The 24,938-nt window shown below is 39.5% G+C and overlaps 1 protein-coding gene across 2 annotated transcripts in view; it reads right to left on the reverse strand.

Moving 5' to 3' along the window:
- Positions 1–24,938, reverse strand: part of FMN2 (formin 2) — a 229,686-nt gene that overhangs the window by 140,152 nt on the left and 64,596 nt on the right. For both annotated transcript variants that reach the window (XM_034765035.1, XM_034765034.1), the window contains 2 exons: positions 7,085–8,526; positions 5,847–5,991 (listed from right to left, as the gene is read on the reverse strand). In XM_034765035.1, coding sequence (XP_034620926.1) covers positions 5,847–5,991; positions 7,085–8,526 — 1,587 coding nt within the window. The remainder of the gene's footprint in view (positions 1–5,846; positions 5,992–7,084; positions 8,527–24,938) is intronic.

The raw sequence follows: 24,938 nt of genomic DNA on the forward strand, positions 1-24,938 counted from the left end.
GTAACTTGACATCAAGCTCATTAAAGATTTTTTTTGGAAAGGCATATACCCTAAGTTGCGTCCCACTGACACTGGGAACTGAGAAAATAAAGGCTCATAAGCCACAGACTTCAAAGAGGCAGGGAAGGCAAGTAAAAATCTGTGAAGACAATGTATTTCTAGTTCTCCATTTACTTGTAAGTATTTAATTTTCACTCTTACTTAATGGCCTCCACAGATCCTCTTTCCTGGAAATTAAGTCCAAATATATGATGATTAATTAGCAAATAATGGCATCTCATCTTGCTGATAGCTGAAGTGGGGCAGCTGGTCTGGGGAACGTGTGCGCATGTGCAGGAAGTGCCTGTGGATACAGCAGGAGTTATGATGGAGGGGTGAATGAGAATGTGGAGCAAACAGTGAGTCTAGTACCATATTCCTGGTACAATGGGCTTTATGGAACCCCCCCCCCCCCCGATATCTGAAATCAAACTTTCAGTTATCAACTATGAGTATAAAGAGCAGGCCATTTTAGTAGCATCTGTACAGAACATCCAAAGGAGAAAATTTCTCCAAATACAACAAACTAGATGGACTTCCATAAGACCTAAGCTATCCAGTCTACCCAGGAAATAGCCACATGCTCACAATAAGTTTGTGGAGTAAAACCCAGCAGAGTCATGGGGTCTGGAGATGAGAACTGGAGATTTAGATAAAAATTAGACTTTCAGCAAGATATTCAGAAAAGATAATAAAAACTACCTTGCCTTTAAAAAGACATTGGAAGGGGGGTAAGCCATAAAAGCTTGAAGTTGACTCACACACACCTGACAGAGGCCACCATCACCAAGAAGGCCACTTTTAAATATAGATGTCATATGAACATCACATGATTGAAGGATCTGTAAGCCTACCAAGCTGCATTAGAGGGGTACAGTTACAAGAAGTCCTTAAAGAATCACTTTATAAGCAAATGCAGGTGAAAAAAAAAAATAGCCAGCATGGCAAGTGGCATTCTAAGATGGAGGGCACTCAACAAGAATGAGGAATCAGATCCTGCCTGCTAAACTGGGAAACGTGAGCTTTCACTATGGACTTGAGCAGAAATTGACAAAACTTCAAGCCACAAACCCAAGGATTCTGTTAGGATGCCAGAATCCACCATATGATGCGGATTGCCATAGTATCAGAGTGCCTGCTGGCTAAATAAAGAGAAACTTTGTCTGTATGAACCAATCCTTCCTTCCTTCTTGGAGAAGATCGATATGTCTGGCATAAAGAAGAGATTTTGCAGCCAGAGTTAGGAGATTTGAATGCCAGAACTAGTGAACCCAAGCAGGAGCCATAATGATTACACATGCTCTTCCCTAGCATCATCTTGCCAAGGTCCCTATGCAAAAGATGAACAAAGTTATACACAGGCATTCAAAATCAGAAGGCTTAACCCTGGATGAAAAAGAAAGGTTTTTGATAGATTCCCTTGACTTCTGCCTGATCAAACACAGAATTGTTCTTATTTGGCATTGCAGTAGGATTCAAGGTCAGTCTGTGATCTAACTAACCACCCCTCTATTGAACAGGTTGTGTACTACCAACTGCCAGAGAGACCACTCGGTGTAGCAATTGTCCACAAACCACCCATGCACACAAGCAAACACACACACAAAAGGATTTATGGCAGAAGGATCTTTCCAGTAAAATTTAAAAGCACAGCTAAGAAGTTTCACAGATTCTAAAACCAGAAGGAATCTTTATGATTATGTCATCTGAATTCCTACATAACATAGGACAAAGAATTCCTTATTATTTTAAAGATAGAAGTTTTAATACAAAACCAACATCTACTCAGAGACTACTCATAATTAAAAACAACCAAGGAAAGAGGAGCCTTGTGTCTCTTTATACCCTGTGTCTCCATGCCAGGCTGAACATGAGAAGTGGTACAGGGCCTCCTCTCCTAGTATGAATTCCTCTCAACAACTCTGAGGTATGGGGTGGGGAGAAGGAGACAGACTCCAAGTGTAGGGATCCATAGAGGCAATTCCATAGAGTCTGGAATGCCAGAGAAACATGTGTAAAGATTATAGTTACTTTTCAAGCTGAACCAAAACAAATAAAATTAAATGTAGTGCTAAGAGCCCACTAAAATTATACCATAGCCCCTGCACGCCCTAGTCCTGGACCAGGACTCTATTGTGTTAGGTGCTGTACAAACAGTACAAAAATTGTCCCTGCCTCAAAGATCTTGCAATCGAAGTAATGAGATTGTCTGTGAGCATTAGTCACACAATATATAGCTCTCTCTCCTTTACAACAGCAACTGAAATTGGACATATGTAGACAAGAATCAGAGTCCAAAGTAAAGGATTGAGGGACGGGAACTCATCACAGATTAGCATCTCTCCTCCTTTTCTGCGGATACTCTGAAGATTGAGCTGGTTTTATAGTAACAGAAACTTTTTGTATTATTTAGGGGGTTGTATCTTAGGAGATTAGGCACCCAGGGTACAGAATGGATGTCTATAGTTACATTTTTGAAATTCAAATAAATGATAAAATAATAGCAGCAACATACAATATGCAGGATATAAAAGAACAATGTTTCATGGTAGGAAAATATAAATCCTGGGATGGATTCTCCTCTGTGAACAAGCTGCACTCAGATACACTGAAGAGAGGTGCTAGCCACAGTGCCCTGATCTTCCAACATCTGACCCCGGTAAAGGGAGGATTGGCATACTTGACTCTTGCTCCACCATATTCTTCCCTGGCCCCAGTCTGCCTCCTTCCCTGCCTCTTGTGCTGAGTACTGAAGATGGGTGGAGCAGACTACCCTGTCTCTGTCAGCCTTCTGCTAGCAGAGAGTTATCCTGAACAAGTAAAATTCTCCATTTGCAGTTTGAAGCCAGTTGTGCTGTGCTGACTAATGTGTGCTGCTTTGTGGAACAAAGAGGACATAAGCAGACTAAACTAACCCCATAACTATTACTTGTTTCTTTCATTTAAAACAAAAACAAAACAAAAAACCCACAACCTTTCTATTAAATTATTTAATTTCCCTTTTCACACCACTTCATTTATTTATTCTGTTTATGTCGCACATGTGGACATGACCACATAGGACAATAGTGCATGGCAAGCCAAAGTCTGAATCTACAGTGCACTGGCTTGCCACACAGCAATGTCCCATGTGGACACTGCTACAGTGCACATAAAAGTTCCCTAGCATGAACTACAGAACTTATAGCGCACTGCAGCAGCACCCACATGAGATATTACTGTGTGGCAAGCTGGTGTGCTGTAGATCCACTACCTGGCTTGCTACTATGCACTAAAGTTCTGTGTAGACAAGCCCGTATTCTTAGAGAAGTGTTGCTATTTCATTCACTAGCTGGAGATAAAAATCATTGTAAGGCTCAGCTCGTGTGAACTCATGTTCACTTTGAGCAACAAATACAATCATTCGATCACAGGAAAGAAAGGCAAACCCCATACAGTGAACAAAGTGACACATTTTTCTTCCCTTTTTTGTTAAAGAACTGCTGTAAAAGTCAAAAAAACCAAATGCAAAGGGAAAAAAAACAAACACTGATACAGTCATAGAACATTAAAAGCGTATAAAAACTTATATAAATTAGATTTCTTATCATGTAAATTGTGCAGATGGACAGCACAGCCACTTTATTACACAGAAACATACTGTGTAGGAAACTGCAATCAAACTTTCAAGAAGATGCCAGAACATAAGAATTCTAAAGTTACTTTAAAGGATTTAAAGAAAAACAGAGCTTCCATTGTATATATATAGCATTGTTAGGGAATTTTTCATAAATATTTGCCACTACTATGAACATTACTAGTTTGGTTCCTACAATGAATCATGAGATGCCAAAAATGCCTACATATCATCCAGTCAGTATACACATGCAATGAAAGTGGAATGGTTTATAAAGAACCTTGAAAGACAAACCTTTATAAACTATCTATAAAACTAGGTATTGCATATAAATGAGGCAGATAAGACCATTTTTGCTGTACTTTTGTAGAAATTTTTATTTCAACAAAATTTCAGCCACTGCACTTTTTTTCATTTTTCTGTTCTTCTGTGATATTTTGTTTGTGCAGGGAAAAAAACCTGAAATAATTGGCCATGTGCCTTACCAGTGTTTAAGTCAGTTGCACTAATGAAGTACTAACAGACTATTTGAGGAAAAATTCATAATAATTGGCAAGGGGTATAAAGTAAAACTATGTTGAGGACAGGATAAGACCAACATATGCCCTAATACTATAAATTGTTCAGGCTACCTTCATTAGAACTGTGTGCAAATCACAGACTTAAATAGGCTGGCTGCACAGTGTCACTTGAGAAGGCTACTTTGCACCGGCTACTCAATGTAACAATCCAATTATACGGTCAGTTCTGCTGCTCCCCATCCCACACAATTAGAAGATATTGCATGCTTGAATGGCTGGCCAAATGACAGACCAACTTTTTAAATGTTGTGTAGCACTAAAGGAACAATACCTAGTCAAATGTCTGTGTAAAGATTATCACTAAACATTGCCAAATCTATGGCACGGAGATATTGAAGAGGACTGTTATAAAAGGCAGTCTGGGTTTGGAAAAATCCTGTACTGTACTGCCATGTATATGGACACATGAGAACCATAACAACCATAGAGAAACCACCACCATACTTGCAAAACAATGACAAGTTTGAATGAGTGTTTCGACTGCTCATTCCAATTCTGAATAAGAGCATGTTTGTGTGTGTCATTCCTGTGTCAGTCTGATTATCACACAAGTAACAACAAAAAAGACTAATTGGAAGGTAATCTATTTTGAGCAACTAACTATTCAGAACTCTCTTTATGCTCATGTAGATTTAAAGCTGCAATAGCTTACGTATCAAGGTTTAACCTGCTTAGAAATCTTTACATTTATAATGATCCTGGTTTTTCCCAATTTACTGCAATCCTTTCCACTTCAAGAAGTTTTTTTGATCAATATATTTTTTCCATTTTGCTTTTTCATTTTTATTATGCATTCATGTGCATGTACTATATAAACAGACAGACAGACACACACTATAAGCTCAGTTACCATGCTTATTTTTATGGTAGAAGAAGCTAGATGGATAAAAACTTTCAAGCATTGATTTTCAGATAAGTCACTAAATTCTTGCCAGCCTCACCCATTATATTCACTTTAAATACTTAACAAATTGTGCACTATATATTGTGCACACATACACATATTAATGTCAGATGCTATATATAGATAGATACATATACTTAAAATTTCACCTGTGTTGCTAGAATCAAATTTTTTTCTTAAGAAACTCACTATTTTAATGGAAATGAAGAACTACGCTTTTAGGAACATAACTTAGTTTAAACCTTGAAATCATTGAGTTTTTTGAAGTCAGAAATGTTAGTTCCATTAACTTTTATATTTGTATGTGTAATTCACAAGTGTGTAAGTAAACAAAGCTGTCAACTGTACTCTGGAACAACCACAGCTATAATGTACAGTTTAATCATATTTGTTTCTGGCTATTATTTTAAGTTTGTTCTAGCCGCTTCCAGAGACCAGGCAAAGATTTTAAAAGCAATACATACAGAGACAGAGCTTCATTTGACTATAGAGGAAGTTAGTAAATGTAGCTAGCTTCTAAAATTATTACCCATACTTTCCTTTTATTTTTTTATATAATATAGAGTGTGTGTGTGTGTGTGTTTGTTTAAACAGCATGTAGAATAACATTTTGAAAAGAAAAAACATACATCACAGCTTCCTATTGCAGCCCAGGTATGCGTAGATAGATACCAACCCAAAAGCATGGGAAATGAAGAGTACTCACTTGTTTAGCCTTTGTCTTTGTGATGGTGTCTGAAATTGGTTTCTTCCTCTCTTTAACAGCTGTTTTGGAAAACAGTTCTTCAAACTCATGATAATCTATGGAAGGCTCTTCAATTTTTTCCCACACAAGCGAAGCATTAGAATCTCTAAAGTTAAGCAAAAGACCTATGTAGAGCAATGTCAGACTAAATATAGTTACAAATGGTGGAATGAAGAAAAATAATATTAAGTCAAGAGTAGCAGGAGTTTAATAGAATGTATTTTGGATCTAAAGTCCTTATTAATTATATATTGAGTTTTCCCTTTTTCTACACCCCAATATGCTTCAAACTGCTTTATATTCACACGTGCCACACAGTTTGGGTTATCACTAGCTCAGTATATTAAAAAAAACTACCAGACCTGGAAATAAGCTTGGGCTGAGAAAAGATAAACCCACTATTAAGTGGCAAAAAGTATGAAGGTGGAGGAAGTGGTAGGCAGGGAGAGAGAATATTACATTTCCCTACGAGTATGAAATCAGTATTTCCATAAACAATGGGCATTCCACAAAATAGAAAAATACATTAATGACAAATCTGATGTAAGCCAGAGCAGCATCAAGCAACGAGGGTTACAGGCAAGTGGACCTTTTACATCATAAGGTAGGAGACATGGGGGTGAGTCTGTGCAGATCATGGATTCATTTGGAGGACCAAAAACTACCTGAGTTTGCAAGTTGCTTGAGATAGGACCTTGGTGCTGGTGGAAAGGGACAAGCGACTTACATTTGAGTCACAAAATGCCTGACATGTATCATCATATTGAGAGCTGAGGGTCCACAGGATCAGGCCCAAAGTTATCCAAAAAATGGTTCTTTAAAAAAATTCTCAAACAGCAAAATATACATCCCCCCCTCCCCTGCACTTACCTGTTCTAGATAAAAATGGGAAAAAATAGCACTTCTTACTAATATGCTCTCTGTAGTTCATAAGGACAGTATTGAACTATTACCTTTGTAAAATAGCTTTCATGGGTAATAAGCAGTTCAAGGTTAATTTTAACATACAAAATGCTAAAACGCAATTGGCATTTTATTTAAATGCCAGTTACAATTAAAATTGCAATTATACTGAAAATGTGTATGTTATAAAGAACCATTTACAAGACACTGAAGCACTTAGTTCATTTCACCCCATGTTACTGAAAAAGACTTGGAACAAAAACAAATTCTCCATCTCCACGTTATACATATTTTACCTTTTACTATGAAGCTGAATTCTTGTCCAATAAAGAGGCTTCATGGGTCGAGAAGGTTCTATTGCATGTTTCCTGCTCCCTTTATCCTGATTCATCCCCATTACAAATAAACCAACTGGTAATGGAGGAGGAAGAACCCCACAAACTTGTGGAAGGCCAAAAGTTGGCAGGAAGCCTCCCTGGGCTGGTGGTGGAAGAGCTGCCCCAGGTGGAGGTGGCGGCGGGGCAGGAGGTGGCATTCCCATGCCCGGTAAAGGCAGGGGAGGGGGTGGGACACCTGCACCAGGCAAAGGTGGGGGAGGGGGTGGCATCCCCATACCAGGAAGAGGTGGGGGATGGGGCAGTATACCTACACCAGGCAAAGGTGGGGGCGGGGGTGGCATTCCCATACCAAGCAAAGGAGGTGGGCATGGGATACTAGCACCAGGCAAAGGAGGGTGTGGAGGAGGGGGAGGGATTCCCATACCAGGCAAAGGAGGGGCTGGAGGTATTCCGGCCCCAGGCAGAGGAGGGGCTGGAGGTATTCCGGCCCCAGGCAGAGGAGGGGCTGGAGGTAGGATTCCTGCACATGGAAGAAATGGGGGAGTGGGAGGCAGTGGCATCACTCCATCAGGCAAAGGTGGGGGTAGAGGAGGTGGCATAATTATTCCAGGCAATGAGGGGCCCAGGGATGGCATTGCTGTGCCAGCCAAAGGCAAGAAAGGTCCTGAACTAGGTAAAGGTGGTGGGGATGGGACACCTGCACCAGGCAAGCGTGATGTGAAAGAAGAGCCTCCTGCTCCAGGCAGGGGAATAGATAGTTCTGTGCCAGGCAGTGGGGGTGGGATGCTACAAGTGGGTTCAGAGGATACGGAAGGGAAACATTCACTGCAAGTCACACTCTCAGTACTTCGAGACTGATGGGGAGCTGGTGATACAGTCGCTTCTTCAAACAAAGAGGATAGATCCGTGTCAGGTCCTGGACGAGGTGGCTGTGATGTACTTTCTGTGGACTGGCTTTCATCCAACTGCATTGAGGTTAATTTTGGTGACAGAATTAAAGATACTTCAGAACAATATGTGGGATCTAGTTCAAGAGTTGGCAATTGTTGAGATGGCCGTTCAATTTTATCTGCTTCCAGGTGGGGAGGAGACTGTGGCAGTGTGTTGGCTGAAGGCTTTGAGTGTGTAAAACAATCTTCTACTGGTGAAGTCTGTACTGATTTTACTTGTAAAACAGTTTTGGGTAGGACATTCTCTTCATTTGTTTGAAGATCCACATTACCACGTTCCTCACAAACCGAGTGTCCACTCTGACTCTCTTGGTCTCTTAAAGGAATCTGTGCCTCTGTTGCTGGGAACTGTTTCTCCAGTTCTGCAATTTTGGTCCTCAGATCCTCAATGGTTTGCTCCAGCTGCTGAATTACATTAGCACGTTCCTCAGATTTCAACTCAAAATCACCCTTCAAAAAGAAAAGATAAGTCAACACACAGAAAGACGAGATAACGGTTATCAGCACACATGGGCAGTGAAGCTAAATAGGGATTAGCACCATCCAGAGCTAGAGAAAGCAATTTACTTCTACACTCAGTAAGGACGGAGACACCATATCCCCAGATACAACCTACTATGGAAATTAGTTTAGGCACTCACACTATAATTAGTGATTATTATGACTTCATCAACATGCATGTTCTTTATATTGTGATGTTATTTTCCTGTCTATAGTACTGCTTTCCAAAAATGGACAAAGAACCACAGAACAGTGGATTAAAAGTACTGCAACTCTCTTTTTGTAGTTAGATGTAAAATATTTAAATTTGCAAAAATTTTCACTAATGATTGAAAACATTTGAAGTATTTCTTTAGTTCACTGTTACTGTGCATGATAGACCGGGTGAACTACCGAATGTTACATTTGAATACATGCTAAACTAGCCAGGCCTTATTCACCCAAGAATGGATAAAAGAAAAGAATAGGCAACCAATTTTGAAAAGAATGCAATCATACTGGTTTTCATGGCCAAGTTATGATGGCAGAAAGTCCTGCATGTTGAGTACAGTAAGCTACACAGCATAGCATTTGAGCTAGAACCACCATAATTGGGAAGAAAAATGACAAGAAATAAGACCAAATTAAGAACTACTTCTCCCCAAGTTTAGAAAGCATCAAAACTGCCATGTTTAAGGGCATAAAACAACCATTAACAAAAGGGATTAGGGAGAAGTTTCCTTTATGAGAAGGTTATTCCCTACTTGCCAACTTTGAAGCTTCTTGCAGCTTCCTCTGAAGCATCTGGTACTGGCTGCTGTTGGAAATGGATTACTGGAATATATGGATTATTCAATATACCAGTTCCTAAATAAATACCAGTAATGGAATGTGTTCTGTTTAAATGGAGATGTGCTTTATCAAAATGCATCACAAGGAAATAATATAGCCCAGCGATAGTGAATGGTAATGACTGGTGCTTTATCAGGACCATAATCCAAGGAACTAACCAGACAATAGATACATCAGAAATTCTGAAGTATTTTAATACAGATGTTCCCAGATAGAGATTTAAGGGAACAGGAATACTAAAGTTGAACTTTTTTTTTTTCCACTGCTGTACTTCATTAAATGTTTAGGATTTTTTTTAAATGGTATCCTCTTGACTGGGACAACAGATCAGCAACAGGGAGTTAGTAAGGTAGATTGTGTTTACAGTCTGTTTTATACACATTCAGGAGATGTGGGGTTTATTTTCCCATCCTCTGCTACAGATTTCTTTGGTGACCTTGGGCAAGTTACAACCTCTTTGTACCTTCTCTTTCCCTTCTGTAAAATGCTAAACCTCACAGGTGAAATTCAGGCTTCATCCATGAATGTTTGAGAGTTACTGGTCTCAGACAATGGTGAAGAGTACCATAGAAGCATCTGTAAATGAATGCCCAATACCTAACAGAGTAATAGCCTTTATTTGTCTTTCAGTCAGGAAAATTATGTTTATCATCTCATACTATGGCACAAGAAAATATTTAAAAAACAGTTTTCTTTGCTGTAAGCAAAGTTCTCACTACCAGTAATATATATTCATAGCTTACTAAAATCGTTTCCATGGAGTTGTTTTCTGAACACAACATTTCAGGCATGTATTTAAGTTGGGATTTCCCAGCTCTCCTAAAGCATTCACTAAAATGAAATAGTAACAAGTGACTAACTCAGATTGCTGTCTACTCGAATCTATTTACATCAAGTTACAATGCTCATTCTCATAGAAAGTCTGAAGAGTGATTTGGATCTAAAATTATGAATACTGGTAAACGGTTCTCCCTATCAGATTTTAATGTGTAGGTAACAAGTTAAAGCAGGGACTGGGTCGCCATATATTTGTCTAGAGGTGGGTTGAATCTGAGGGAGAGGAGACTGCTCAGCCAATAACTACATAGTGCTTTAAACAGTAACCTGGAGAGAAAGGCTAAAAGATAGCTTTGCTTATTGCTTCAGCTTCAGTTACAGGATATTCTGCTGGTACCTTTTTTTATTATGCATCCTATTAAAAATCAATCCATTTTATTAGCAACATTTTTGTTGAAAAACTTTATTATAATACAGTATAAAGGACAAACAGTTTGGATTAGAATGTGAAAGTATGATGAAAAGAATATTACAAAACTTCATCCATCCCCATTATTCTGGTGTACGTGCATTACTGTAAGAGATCAATTTCTCAAAAATAAACATAAAATATATACATAGTAGGACTATTTATACACACAAAATACCTATAAAAATTCAAACTTCAACTCTTAAGAATTCACTTGAGAAACATGACCATTAATTTTCTGCCATTGTAATATTCACTGGCTGCCACTTTTAACTTATTTTATGTTTAACTAATACATTTTTATTAAAGACATAGCCTTCCAATTTGTATCTAATGGAGAAATTTCATCCCTGCCACAAACCTATTTAAGTCAATGGAATTACACCAGAGTTTAATTTGATCCATTTTATTTGAAGCTAATGCTCTAAGAATATTTAATATGGCAATGATTAATCTCTTGGGGAAGAATAATCACCGTTAATATTAATTCAGGACACAGGGCTACTTCTAAGTGTGCAGTTTAACATGTTACCATATCCATGAACAAAAATATAGTCCTTGAAACTTAAAATTCCACTTGACCTGCAGGAACGCACTGGAACTCAATGTTACACAATGGAATTCATCCTGTGGGGCTGAAAATCTATTGCAAGAAAATTTTAAAGCTTCATGATCACATTTAAGAAAAAAAAAAGGTCATTGGGCAATTAAGTGATGTGTTAAGCAATTACTCCAAGGGCAAACAAAAATGGGTAGCTCAATGGAGGTGATCTTCACATGAAGGTGAAGCAGCAATGCATTCCATCATATTTTAGTTTGTTTTAGCAGTCTTTTGAGATAGGAGGTTACACAATAAGGAAGGAGGGAGTGGATTTCTTGTCAAGTTCTTACTGTTCCAGTCTATCAGGGTCTCAGAGATACCTGAAAAAAAAATTAACTGAGGCAAGATGTCCTAGCTTGAGACAAATCTTGGAAAATATTTCAGTCCAAAGAGACTTATACCAATTATATTCATTGGGGAAAACAGTATTTATATGCTCTGATTATATAGCATTTGAAATCATTTACTTTACACCCAAATGTTTTCCAAGATTTGTCTCAAGCTAGGACATCTTGCCTCAGTTAATTTTTTCAGGCATCTCTCATTTTTTCAGGAGATGAAAGGATTGTTTCAAGAAAAACAAGACAATGACCTTCCACATACAAACTGATTTAGTTTTTGAAACATCTCCTAGAATGTCCTTAAAAGATTAATTTAGTTTATAGAATCTAAAAATCTCATTAGGGGAAACTGGAATTCTTCCTGTGAGTTCAGCCAGAGAGAAAACATTGAATCATTCATATATCTTTCAATTTTGTAACATTCATACTAACAAAAAATTCCAAATGCTTAGGGATCATTTAAATATGGGGCACCTAAAGGGTGCCCTCAATTTGAAATGCCAATATATTTTGTCTGGTTACGATCATTGATCTCTTCCCTTCAGTTCTTTTGCTTTACGCTAAAAAAAATTCAGGATCTGCTCAGTACAACTAAAGTATAATTACATGAATTTCTATACCCAATAATTCATAGAAAGGTTAAATCGAACTACCTTTGCTTTTAGAACAGGCCATTTCTGTATGTTTGAAGTAAATAAAGACTTTTTTACCTTGCCCATTAAGATGACAGCCCAAAGCTCTTTTAACCCTCCTTCCCCCAGCAAAAAGACTCGAGTTCTTCCCTCATGCCTTGGGTTTGCCTTCCCTTGGCAAACAGTTCTGAATGAGACACTTTGAATTTAAACCAAGATTTGCGTAAGTCACAGCAAGCTTTTAATATCCCTCAGTGGGAAGAAAGATTAGAAGCATTGGTTGACGAAACTTAAAAATAGGTAACGTTCATGGAAACAGAAAAGGAAGAAATTTTTCTGCTGCACATGTAAACACAGACAAAAGTCACTTCCCAGGAACCTGAAAGGTTTGCCCAGGTAAAAGATTGATCATGAGAAAGGTCCACATTAAAGTCCAAAGGACAACTCCACAGCAGAAAACTGTGTGGCTTAAAAGATGTTTGAGGGACCTCTGTCTTGCTTAGACTTCTTACCCAGGACATGGGTACTTTGAGGTAGTCTTCTTTCTGTAAAGGAAGAAAGAAAGGTGGAAGCTTAAGCCTCACTTTATCCAGGAAAAATTGAGCATGTATGATTCAAGAACAGGGAAGAAGAAAAGTATGTATGCACATTAATATACATTCCCTGAGATATAGAATTGGAGGGAGAGAAAATAATGTACCTTTAGCCTCTGAAAATAAACTACCATTCTTAAATCAAAGATAATCTGTAATATTTCAAGAATAAAGCCACATTACTTTCTACTTTGGGGAATTAACAGTTTCTAGTGTCAGAGACTAAAAGCCGCCAAGCTGCATTTGTCCACAACTGAGAATCTTCAGCAATTTGTTAGTTAGGGTTCCAGATGAAGTTGCCTCTTTGAGTGGGATCCATAATTAGACACTAAGCCTACATTTTTCATTTGGGATTTTATCCAAAACTTTATTGTATTGATTCTACTAGGTTTTCAGAAAGAAGGCACTCTTTTTAACCATTCTGTCCACAGAATAATACATTTTTCCAGGCAAAACAGAAGACGGGCTTGCGGGTCTTGCTTATCTGTGACAGTACAGCACAGCGCAAGGTTACAATGCGTTTTAGGTCTTTCAGTTAGGAAAAATTGATAACTTCTTACATCCCTAATGGTCCAAGGTTAACAAGTTTTAACATCTATTCTGAGAGCCCTGCAGCCCAGCATAAAGAAAGGAGACATGGTATTTTAGGAGCGAAGTCTCCAGTGCTGCAGCTGGAGTTGTTGAATGCTATCAAATGAGATACACTACTACTGGGCATTTACTGGATTGTTTTCATGTTCAGAACACTTTACAAAATATTATCTAATTAATCCTCCTACTCGCCTTGTGACATATATATACACACACTTATTTTACCAGTTGTAGACACTGAATTAGAAACTGACTACTTTGCCCATGGCTTCAGGAAAAGTCACTGTCTGAAAACCTGATTCCCAGTCTTGCTCTAATTTCTAGATATCATCTTTCTTTTCCTCATATATTAGCATTCCACAGGTTTGGAAAGGGAGATACCCTGAGGAAATTAATATACTCTCCAGGCTTTGGTTATTCCTGGGAAAAAACAGAGACTAGCACACAGGTAAGTGTTTTAATAACAGTGGAAGATTTACTCTGCTACTTCACTTGTTAGATCAATCAATCATTTAAAACTGAAATCCTCAAAAATAATTTTGGTTCTAATGTTGCTGACCGAATGAATTCCTTATAAAATTGTAATATAGTTTTTCTTTTGCGCTTTCTGGCTTTGAATCCTGTATTTTTAAATGTTTCCTGACAGCAGACATTTCATCAAAGACTTGTAATTGTAGGGCTCTCCCTCCAGTTCCCCATTATTTGTGTCATTGTGTTTAATTTTCCTTGGACTACAGGGAAATCTAGCAAGAACTAGAGGTCTATGTAGATAGATAGAACTAAAAGTGTTTTTTCTGGACTCTCTATATTATTTATCTGTACTGAAAGAGGGTGGGAATAAAAACAGGTACCATATACTATAGGAACTGAAAGGACCTATACAGGATACAGAAAGTATCCCTGCCCACTGTGTGTGAATCTTGTGAAGAAATTCAGAGTCATGCAATTCAAGGAGCTCTCAATAGAGTGACCTCTGCAGTTCCCAAATGTAACAAATGAAAACCTGAGTTTCAAGGAGGTTTGCTGTACAGGGAATTGCTACTACATTCTTCTGTCTCTGAAACATGTTGAACAATCAGAATACACTCTTTTTTGGCCTGTTTCCCCCTAGCTTAGTAAGACAAGATATAATGGTGCTGTCTGATAGAAGCTGTATGTACAAGCACCAAAAGGTAGCCTTGCAAACTGAGAGAAGTTTTAATGTATTTATTCTCAGTGACATCTGACAAGTGCTAAACCCTAAACAGTGATAGCAGAATAAGCTCCACACTGCCTGAATGTTCTATTCTATGTAGGTTCTTATCTCATGTTCATCACATTAGTATCTGAGCACCTTCCAGTGGTACATCAAGCAACAAGGTTAGCATGTCATGTTTTGTTCTCTCATCCTCTCCCAAGGGGGAGAACATTAGAATATTTAGTTGTGGTAGGATTTAGTTTCTAAATATAGCAACATAGATGTATGTGTTAGAGAAAGCAAGGTCAAAGAAATCCACCTGACCTTTGGAGCCGAAGGTGGTGAGGTTTGTGACCATCCTTAGCTTCTGAGGGAAGTAATTCCACAGTCTCAGGCTCGCCCCCACAATAAAAAGCTGTCTCTGGCACAGATGAGATTTACCTTTGTACCATCAGAGAAGTGCTTTTGTTGACAAGTCTTCATCCCAGAGGGTCAGGCAATCTTTTGGCTATCTTAGGCCCAGGCCATTGAACACTTTGAAGATAAGAACTGAGAACTTGACTGTGGCTCAATATTCTAAGGGAAGCCAGTGTAAAGAGTGGAGAACAGGAGTGGGCTCATGTTGCCGAGGAGACGAGTTGCAGAGTTGGAGTTTTCTAAGCACAAGACGCTTCATGCCGAGGCATATCACAATGCTATATTCCAGCTAAGTGGTAACAAAGGCATGAATAACTGAGGTCACGTCATCATCTACCAAGATGGGACAAAGTCTTTTCAGCCATCTCTGATTGGCTAAAAGCATTACTTGCAGATGTTCCCATGTGATTCAGCTTAGCATCAGTGAGGAATCCAATAGCACTCCTAAACTTCTAATTGTGAATGCATGCCTTCAACCAAAGGCAGAGCATTCAGTAGCTGCAAACTCTTCAAAATACTTTCCTCTGCTGACCAGCCTCACCTCTGTCTTGCCCAAGTTTAGAGTTAACCAACTGTTCTTCACTCCATTTTTAGGATTTCTAACTGCTAAATAGATTTTATGGAAGAATAAGACTCCGCTTCCAGACACTAATGTATTCTTTTAGGTCAGGGAAAGATTTTTGGCACAGTTGTGGCATCTATAAAGAAACTCAAAGATGGAATCCCACAAAATGGGGGGAATGGGTGGTTAAATAAATTTTTCTATCTTTACAAGAAATCCCAAGGCCCTTAAGCCTGGTCTATACCTAAAACGTAGGTCATCCTAGCTACATTGCACATGGCTGTGAAAAATGTCACACCCTGTGTGACATAGTTAGGTTGACCTCATCCTCGATGTAGACACAACTAGGTCAACGGAAGAATTCTTCCATTCACCTAACTACCTACAGCAATGGAAAAACCCCTTCCGTCATTGTACTAAGCATCTATACTACGGTACAACTGTGCTGCTGTAGCGCTTGTAGTGCAGACATACCCCTAGTAGAGTGCAGTAGGAATGAAATGTCCTTTTAGGATTTTTCCTAACTCTGCTACAATCAAGAACCTCAAATGAATTTGTTTTAAACCCCAGACACCTTAGATGAATCAGTTGTCTCCTCACCACTTTAAGCATCCTGGAGACAACACACCAGCCAAGCATTATTACCTTCCACTGATATGGTACTTCTTTGCAAGATAGCACAAGGAATGTTTTTTGCATCATCAGTGAACAGGAATGGTCACTGTTGCCAGCTTAGATGCTCTACTAGTGACCAAAGAGGAGGCTGCCACAATAGGGCTAGAAAAGCTTAAGTCTTCTAGCTTATGAAGCAACAATACCATGCTTACCTCTGCCAACACTTTGTAAATGTGTGGTAGTCCTGCCTCTTAATGGAGCAGATGGGTTGAGGATGAAGGACTTCTTAAAAGGTCAGTTGATGTGGCCTGTTGGTTTTCTTTCCTGCTTGATATGAGGTGACCATTTCACTCAGTGATTTATATAAGTCATCTCCTTTCTTTGCTTCTTTTATGTAACTTTGTCCTATGTAGGTAGGCATGTAGGTTGAGTTTTTAGGTTAGGGAAGTCCAGAAATTTTGGCTAAGCTTTTATCATAAGAACATTAGAACATATCCACCCCGACTAAACCTCATCTGCCCTAGGACTGGAAATATTGCAGAGTTTGACCTGCCATGGACACTAACATTTTGGAACACTTGACAAAAGAGATGACCCTCCACAAGTTGGGCTACATACAAATAGTCTCTTTTGCCAGTTTTTGGTTCTATTTTAAGCAGCCCCCTTCTGAAGATGTTGGCCTACCTAAAATAGAACCAAAGACCAGCCAAAGAGACTCTGTAGCCCAGTTTGCAGAGGGTTATCCCCTTTGTAAGTATTAAGAATAATACAGGCATGTGTCTTGTATTGCTTTTAATATATGGTCTTACTATCCACAGATTAATTTATGTTCTGTTTGGAATGATTTTCCTAGCCATTAATGCCTGGAGCCTCCTTCTTCTAAACTGGGCATGTTGAGGCAGCCTACATGTGGGGAGTCCACAACCCCCCTTTAATTTCTCTTCCTGAAGCTCCAGCATTGAGTTGCAGAAGAAATTGTTCAGGAGCTTGAAGGGTTGACTTTCCCTCACTTTGGGAAACTGTCCAGAGTTTGTGACATTCAGACACCAGAGTCAAGGACTCTCTAGAAAGCTCAGGAGGATAAGCAATTTCTGGTCTTCAGGAATGCTGCTGAGACCACAGAATCATAGGAGGTCCCCAAAAGCTGCCATTGTCTTAGGTGCATTATCAGCAGGCTCAGGCAGGACAGCCTTAGTCACTGAGGGACACTCCACCAGTTTGGTGGCCTGGAAAGGTCAGATGGGAAGATACTTGGGGCATAACATGCTAGAAAATTCTTATGCATCAGGAGTAGGCATTTACAGTAATGTTATCTTCCCTTATTGGAGGGGTTTGGTACTCTCTCACACCCCTGAAGTGTGAGCCTGATATTATGAAAAAACCCAGACAAAGGTTGGTGGAGCAGAATTGGTTCCCTGATTCCAATGTCTCTGCAAATTTCTCCATCACCAATCCTGAGACTGAGTTGATGTTAGGTATCTCTAAGAACTCCAAGAAGAGGATGAGGTTGGAGGCAATATTAGAAGTGAAAATAGAGGCCTCCATATGTCTTGCATCATTGAGCATGAGGTCACTCAAAGAAAATGAGCCTTATTTAGATCTCCATGGGGATCAAAAGCTTTTTGGTGTGAGGGTCTGCCATTTTAAAGGGAAAGGTAAATAATCAAAAGGTAGAAGTTAGTTATATTATTCAATATACAGCTACGTGCAAGGTAGGGCCTACCGGTTTTTTAGGCTTTGTTTTTATACCAATGTGCATATTCAAAAGGATACTGTCAAGCTAATTTAAATGAAAATACTTTCCATACAAGTTCTCTTATCTTACAATGAACAGCTTAAATTATTAAAATGAAAAGACCATTTAAGTGTATTTTATATTAAACTATTTACCTTGCTTACATTTTGCAATTCTAATCTGGGACAATACAAACAAACTAGAATTTAACTATAAACAAATGAAATCAACTAGTCAATCTTACTTTTAGGTTCTCACCCTGTAGCACAATGTATAGGTTGAAAACATGCCAAAGGGATGGACATGGATAAATTAAATACCATTTCCCAATGGATTTTTCCCAGCAAGTCAATGGAATAATTTGTATTGGTCTTAACATTTAGTGAAACACTTATTTTTACAAAGAAAATGTCTAGGCAGAAATCATTAGAATCTTCAACAAAGTAAATGAAGTTACTCCTATGGAAGACTGATACAGGCGAGAGAAGAATCAGGCACCTCACTTCTGGGCCAATTTTGGCTCTAGGCTGTCCTGTATACTAGGTGAAAGTAACAGCCAGACTCAGAGATCAGTTCAGGTTGTCCTGCCAGAGAAATGTGCTCAGAAGAATTTTCTTTTGGGGAAAAAGCATTCTTTGAAGAGCATTTTATGGAACTTTTGTTAAAACATGAATATTTTTACCTTAGAATTTATTGGTACCTCAAATTAGGTGTATGCAATTGCTAAAACAGAAAACTTACTTTTTATGATTCAGCCTCAAAACCAATAGATTGCTTTTGTAAAGGTAATCATAGCTGTAACTGAATACAGAGGACTTAATATAGATCACTATGTTAAAACATTTTTTAAATGGCAGTGGTGAACATATACTAGCTACTTTCATTTCTACTCATCTTTCCAACAAGTGAGAAGGTCCACATTTAAATCAGCAGTTTAACAGTTTCTCTTTGGGGAGCTCTTATTGGTTTTCTTCTTCATTAAAAAAAAAAAAAAGTTTTAGAGATACAATTTGAAAAATATTGCATTCACTTGTTAATAATGATAATGATTAATACATGTTGCAATAGACAGGAATGTACAGACTATGAGCTGAGCAAAACTCGGAATTTCCATCCCACAGGAAATTCCAAGATTTTGAAATTTGTTTTATGTTCTGAATTGGAACAAAAAAAAGTCACCGTTGTGTTTCTCACAAAATATTCCAAAATATTTCATTTTGGGGGGCAATCACAATGAGCACATATGCCCTATGGGACAAACTGGCAAAGGGGCAGAGTCCCTATCCTGCACCCTCCTCACATCCACACTTCTTGCACTTCTTCACCCGCTGTCCACCGCATGCACACACTCCAACTCACTGCTCAAATCCCCCATACTTATTAGCTCTGCACCAAAAAAAAGTTACGAGAAACTGAAAATGTTATGAGCAGCTCACTGCGGGGGGCTGGAGAGGTGGGGGGAGGATAACTGTGCATCAGCACGCCCTTGACCAAATTACATTTAAACTTCCATATTATATTATAAAAAGTATAAAAGTTGAAATAAAAGTCATTTCAAAGCAAGAAAGTCAAAACAAAATCAAGTCAAAATGAAACATTTCAACATTATTGAAACAAAATGCTTTAAGATATTTTCAAAACAAAAATTCATCAAACTAGATACTTTCCTGCTGTATGTTTTGATTTTGTAGATTTGGCATTTTCTGCTTGAAAAAACAAAAAACAAAAACTCTTGCATCAGAAAATTTTCAACCAACCCTAATGTAGAGTGAATTCATTCATTGTTTAGGAGACAAGCTCTTCAAACAGCAAAAATTATATTTTGAATCCTATTGGCATGGACCTAATTATATGATGCATTCCTAACTCTCCCTCAGCAGGGCAGCATTGCCATTCCTTCTACCTTCCTAAAATCTTCCTTGTGCTATACAATGGCAAGAGGGGAAAAGCCATGAGAGAGAAATCAGTAATCCCAAAAATTTTGGATAACAAAACTCACTTTTCTCCAACCCCGTCCTGCCTCCCCTATTGAGAAGCGACTCAATCAATCAGTTGATCTGCTGCGGTTTTTTAAGCATTTGTCTGTCAAAAAAAAAAAAAATGTCTTTTTTGAAAGTGAAAATTTTTCATTTTTTGTTTCCCACTCCTTTAAAAAAAAAAAAAGTGGCCAAATGGAAAAAGAGAAGGAAAGGGGGGGGGGGGAAGAAAAAGCGAATCCACTATTTGTACTCCAATTATCTCTATTAATTGGCCAGTAAACGGTGCTAGACAGGGGCGTCAGGTTTGTATAATTTTTGGTGGTGCCCAGAGCAGGTCCAAGTCCTGCTCCCTTCCCACACCTGCCTAAGGCTCTGGGAGGGAGTTTGGGTGCAGGCTCTGGGCTGGGGCAGGGGGTTGGGGTGTGAGAGAGGGTGAGAGGGGTGGCCCTTACCTTGGGTGGCCCCCAAAAGCGACCCGCACACCCCTCTGGCAGAGGCTCCTAGGTGAGGGTCTCCATGCTGCTCACAGGCACCGCCCCCACAGCTCCCATTGGCCGCAGTTCCCAGTGTGGAGTCCTTGCTTAGGGCAGGGGCAGTGCGTGGAGACATCCCCCATTCAGGACTGCAGGGACATGCCGGCCACTTCCGGGAGTAGTGCAGAGCGAGGGTGGGCAACAAGGCAGAGCTTTCAAGAGATTTAAAGTCTTTGGACTTTTTATTTTCAGGACTTAGTTTATTCTTAAACTTTGAGAAATGTTCCAATTCCCATTTAGGTCTTAGTCAGGTTACACACACTAGATGCTGGGTTGTTTTTTCCCCCCAAGGCTATAGTGCTAACCCAGGCACTATTGTCTGAATCAGATAAATATATATTTATTCACATTGAGAAATACCTTGAGAGTTCTGCTGGGAAACACCTGCAAATTCTCTGCACTCCCGATGACAAGATACATAATTGCCATCTAGTGGCTGAAAAGGGACACTTCAGGATGCTGTCCCCCTTATTTCTGATTTGTGTTTGTGTTGCTTGTTTTTATTTTTAATTTAAGGCCCCTTAAAAATCCTGGCATTAGCAAAAACTAATAGATCAATTGCAAAATTCAGGTATTGACAACATGGGAGAAGAAGTAATCTCTCATCTACTGCTGTTTTCCAATCCCTCTCTCCCCATGTAAATTTTCTTGGGGAATCAGCTTTGGAAGTAAAAGATTCTAAAGGGGCATCTTTACCTTATTCTTCTCTTAAAAATATAAAAGACAAGCTTGATCCATTTGCCTTATCTACTTGCAAAACATGAAATATTTGCAAGCATTTCTCAAGAAACTTTATAAACTATACAGAAAATGAGACTAAAACCTGAAGAGTGGATGCTAGTGCTAATTAAGGAAACTATATAGTTACTTCTGAAATTGGAAATTATTGTGAAAATAAGAGCAAGAGTTTTAATAGAGTATCTAAAAATAAAGACCAATTAGATATGTTCTATAACATCCTGAGATTATACTTTAGGAAAGTTAGATGCATCTTTACAGACAGATCTTCAGTGATGGACATAAACTGAACATCCAGCCAGAGCACCTTAAGGCCCTCACTAGATATTAATTCAGGTAGTTGGCATCTGCAAGGAGGCTACCTGCCTTGCTATGAAGCTGCTGCTGTTGCCAGGCTAAGTGAGGCCTTTGGATTTCAATCATTCCTGTGAATCTTTCAGTAGCGGCTGTTGTTGGGTCTGTGTAATCCACCGAGTCACATTGAGCGCTTCTTTCCTTTTTGTCCATTTTTGACTAAGCAGGGGGGTTGTTATTAAATCTAAAAAGAAAGCTGTATACCCGGGTATAAATACTCACACTCACTCAGCCCCAGGGTTGAGTAGGCCAACTTTGACAATGTATTTGAGCTAAAGTTAGAGTGTAAACGTCTGTATTTTTTTAAAACTTGGCTTTATTCAGTTAAAGAGGAAGGCAAAAAGATTTATAAAAAAAACCCCACTAAAGTTACATACTCTCACTCAGCACAGTAAGGAGCAATTGGAGGTAATCATTTCCAGGTTGGGATTGATGTACATTGGCATGGTGCTGTGGAGAAGCCTGAATTGCTATTGGGCTGCCTGTGGCACAGCTGTAGATCTGCTGTTTTAGTTTCCAGGGTTCTTTAATTCATACATAAACATCATAAGCATGGGAAGTAGGGGTGTGGAGGGGGTGCTGCAGCACTCCCAGGTTTTGTGCCCAGCATCCCAGCTGCCAGCCCCATGCCTGTGGCTCTGCACCCACCCCTAGCTATGACCCCAGCCTCCGTTGCCTTATCCCTGTCCATGTCCCCACTCCCGGAGCCATGGTCCTGTGCCCGGCCCCAGCTCTAGGGGGCGGTGCAGGGCACAGACCGGGCTAAGAGGGTTGCAGATCAGCATCCCTACTCCAAAAACTGTTCCAGCGCCACTGATAAACACTATTTTTGGGAAAGTAAAATCCTTTCAGTCTCCGAATGCCAAATCTAGTTCCATTTGTTGAGGATACAGAAGAGGTACTTGCTCTGAAAGACCTCATCCGTAAGGCTGTTACAACTGTTAGATCAGCAATGGAATATTTTCTTTCCAAAACAGACAGCCTGTCTCACTCCATCCTTAGTCCAGTACCAGACAATTAAATCTAGGTGACGACTCTGAGCATAGCTTTTATACCTTGCTTTCAGGTGAATATTCTGCAATCTACACAGTAGTAATCATGCTTTCTGAGGGGACAAACTGTCCCAATAGCTATGCTGGTGGTTTCTGCACACTTCCCTCCCCACTTACCAGAGGGATCCATGCAAGGAGTGAAAAGAGTAGGAACCTCTTGGTGCCTCCTGGTTGAGCAGCTGAATGAGGAACATGATTAGAAGCCAAGCAAGCGGCCTAAAAAGAGCCACTAGTTACACTTTACCAATCAGGGAGGCTGAAGTGGGAAAGCAGAGTTTCTGCCGTGAGCACAAGAGTCTGGTAAACCCTTCTACACATGCACGCACGCACACACCTCTCCTCCAGTCTCTGCTGGACTCTCCAGCTGCTAACCCACTCACCAACAGCACATCACCGGTCTCATGAGGGACAATCATACAGGGGCAGCTCTGGGAGCATCCGTTGGGTTTATTTTCCTCACCATCTTTGTTTCTGGTCACATGCAGCTGGAACTGTTTCCCTCTCCAGAGAGATCTTCCATCAGCCTCAGGGGCTGATCCCACAGGTAGGGAACCACTGATAACCCATCCTCAAGCAAGCTGTTCGATCCAAGAACTACCCTTCCCTGAATTTCAAGGAACTGTTTTGGCCAGACTAAAGCATATGTTTCTTGTCACAAAGCTATTTGGGTATGAACTTATAGTGCTAAAGGAATCCCTTGCCATTTACAATGACTGTTTTGTGGATCACTTCTTCAAACACAGTGATGACATGCTAACCTTTCAAGATGTCAGAAGTTTTTTTTTTTTTTTTTTTTTTTTTTTTTTAAGTCTCAAGATCTGAAGCTTCTGTTTGCCACAATGCTACAACGCCTAACTTTTTTTTCTTAGTAGCTTGTTGCTACCAAAGGTTTGTGCAAAGTATTACAAACAGGACTCCTCATCTGAGCCAGGAAGACTGTGCATCATCAGTGCACTATATTGTTGGGAGATGCTCCATGAATCAGATTTATAATCTTTTAAAGTAGAAAAAGTTTACTGCATGGGGCAAAATGCGTCAGATAATGTGAGATCATCATAGCTATATTTGTATTAATATTGCTGGAAAATGCATCAATAGATCATGAAATACAAATCTGTCTTCAATATTTGAGAACTGCCAAAATTATTTTATAGTTTAGCTAATAGTACTTGGAAAAGTACACTATGTCCCAAAAAGACCTATAATTTTGGTTGAGGGATTATTTGTTAGTTGGGATAGAGATGGACCAAATGAGTCAATAACAGAGTCAGAAATTCTAGGGCACATGAAATTCAAAAGTTCCCAATGACCATGTATTTACTTGTGAAGGCAGTTTAAATACTTAATGCAAAGTTATCCTACCTCCTGAAATAGGATTACTTAGGATAAATCATCTTCAGCAAAATGATTAATTCCATTTGGGTGGTCACCTTTAAATAAAAATGCCCTGTACCATAATATTACATTTATGTAATATTCTAGATAAGCTCTCAACTTGTGTCTAATGGAGAATTATCAAAATATTTAGAAAGTAGAGAGTTAAGTTATCATTTTTTTTAGACTATAAAGACCTGAAATGGCGGTGGGGAGGGTTGGGGAATTAAGTGTCAAATATCTAACTGTCTTTAAGGTATGGGTTGACCCATTGTAGAGCAAAAACAGGTTTATATGTAATAGTGTTGCAATTATAAGACACCTTCCTTTCTGCTACAACTCTCTTGTTCTTGGCCACAGCACAAGACTTTGGAAACATTAACTGAGGTCGTGGGGCAGGGTATTTAGAGGGGTAAGAGTCAGTGGCAGAATAGTTTGGAAAAATGTGAGTGGTCTACACTTTTCTACCGAAATGAAAGTCACATGACATCTGCCTGTTTGCCCATCCCCCATCAATTCTGCCCTGTGATTTGCTCCCTCCAACCTCCCAATCAATTCTGTCCCCCATCTGTTCTCTTGACCCAAGCCTCATTCTTCTCCTTCTACAGCTCCTGGGGCTCTTCATCCCCTCTCTCCCAAGCCCCAGAGGAGTGGGGAGCTGCAATGCAGTTCCCTGTCTCCCATCCCATGCCAGGGGTTGCAAAGGGGAGGCAGAGATCCCACTGTTCACAGGAGGGGAGCAAGCAGAGCAACTATGAGCTGCTGCATTCTTTTTGCTCCGTCTCCCTGGCTTCCCTAAGAATGGTGTCTGCTCCTGAGGGGAGGAAATAAAGAGCTCTGCCTCTTTCCCACAGCAGCTCCACTTGGCTGCTCTAGCCCAGGAGGCAGGGAAATGGCGAGAGCAGTTCAATCAGAAGTTTCTCCCAGGCAAAACTGAAATACATGCTTGTCTGCAACCTAGCTCAAGTTGTAGAAATGTTCTTTGCCAAG

Source organism: Trachemys scripta, chromosome 3 (assembly GCF_013100865.1).
Source record: "Trachemys scripta elegans isolate TJP31775 chromosome 3, CAS_Tse_1.0, whole genome shotgun sequence".
NCBI classification, from domain to species: Eukaryota; Metazoa; Chordata; order Testudines; family Emydidae; genus Trachemys; species Trachemys scripta.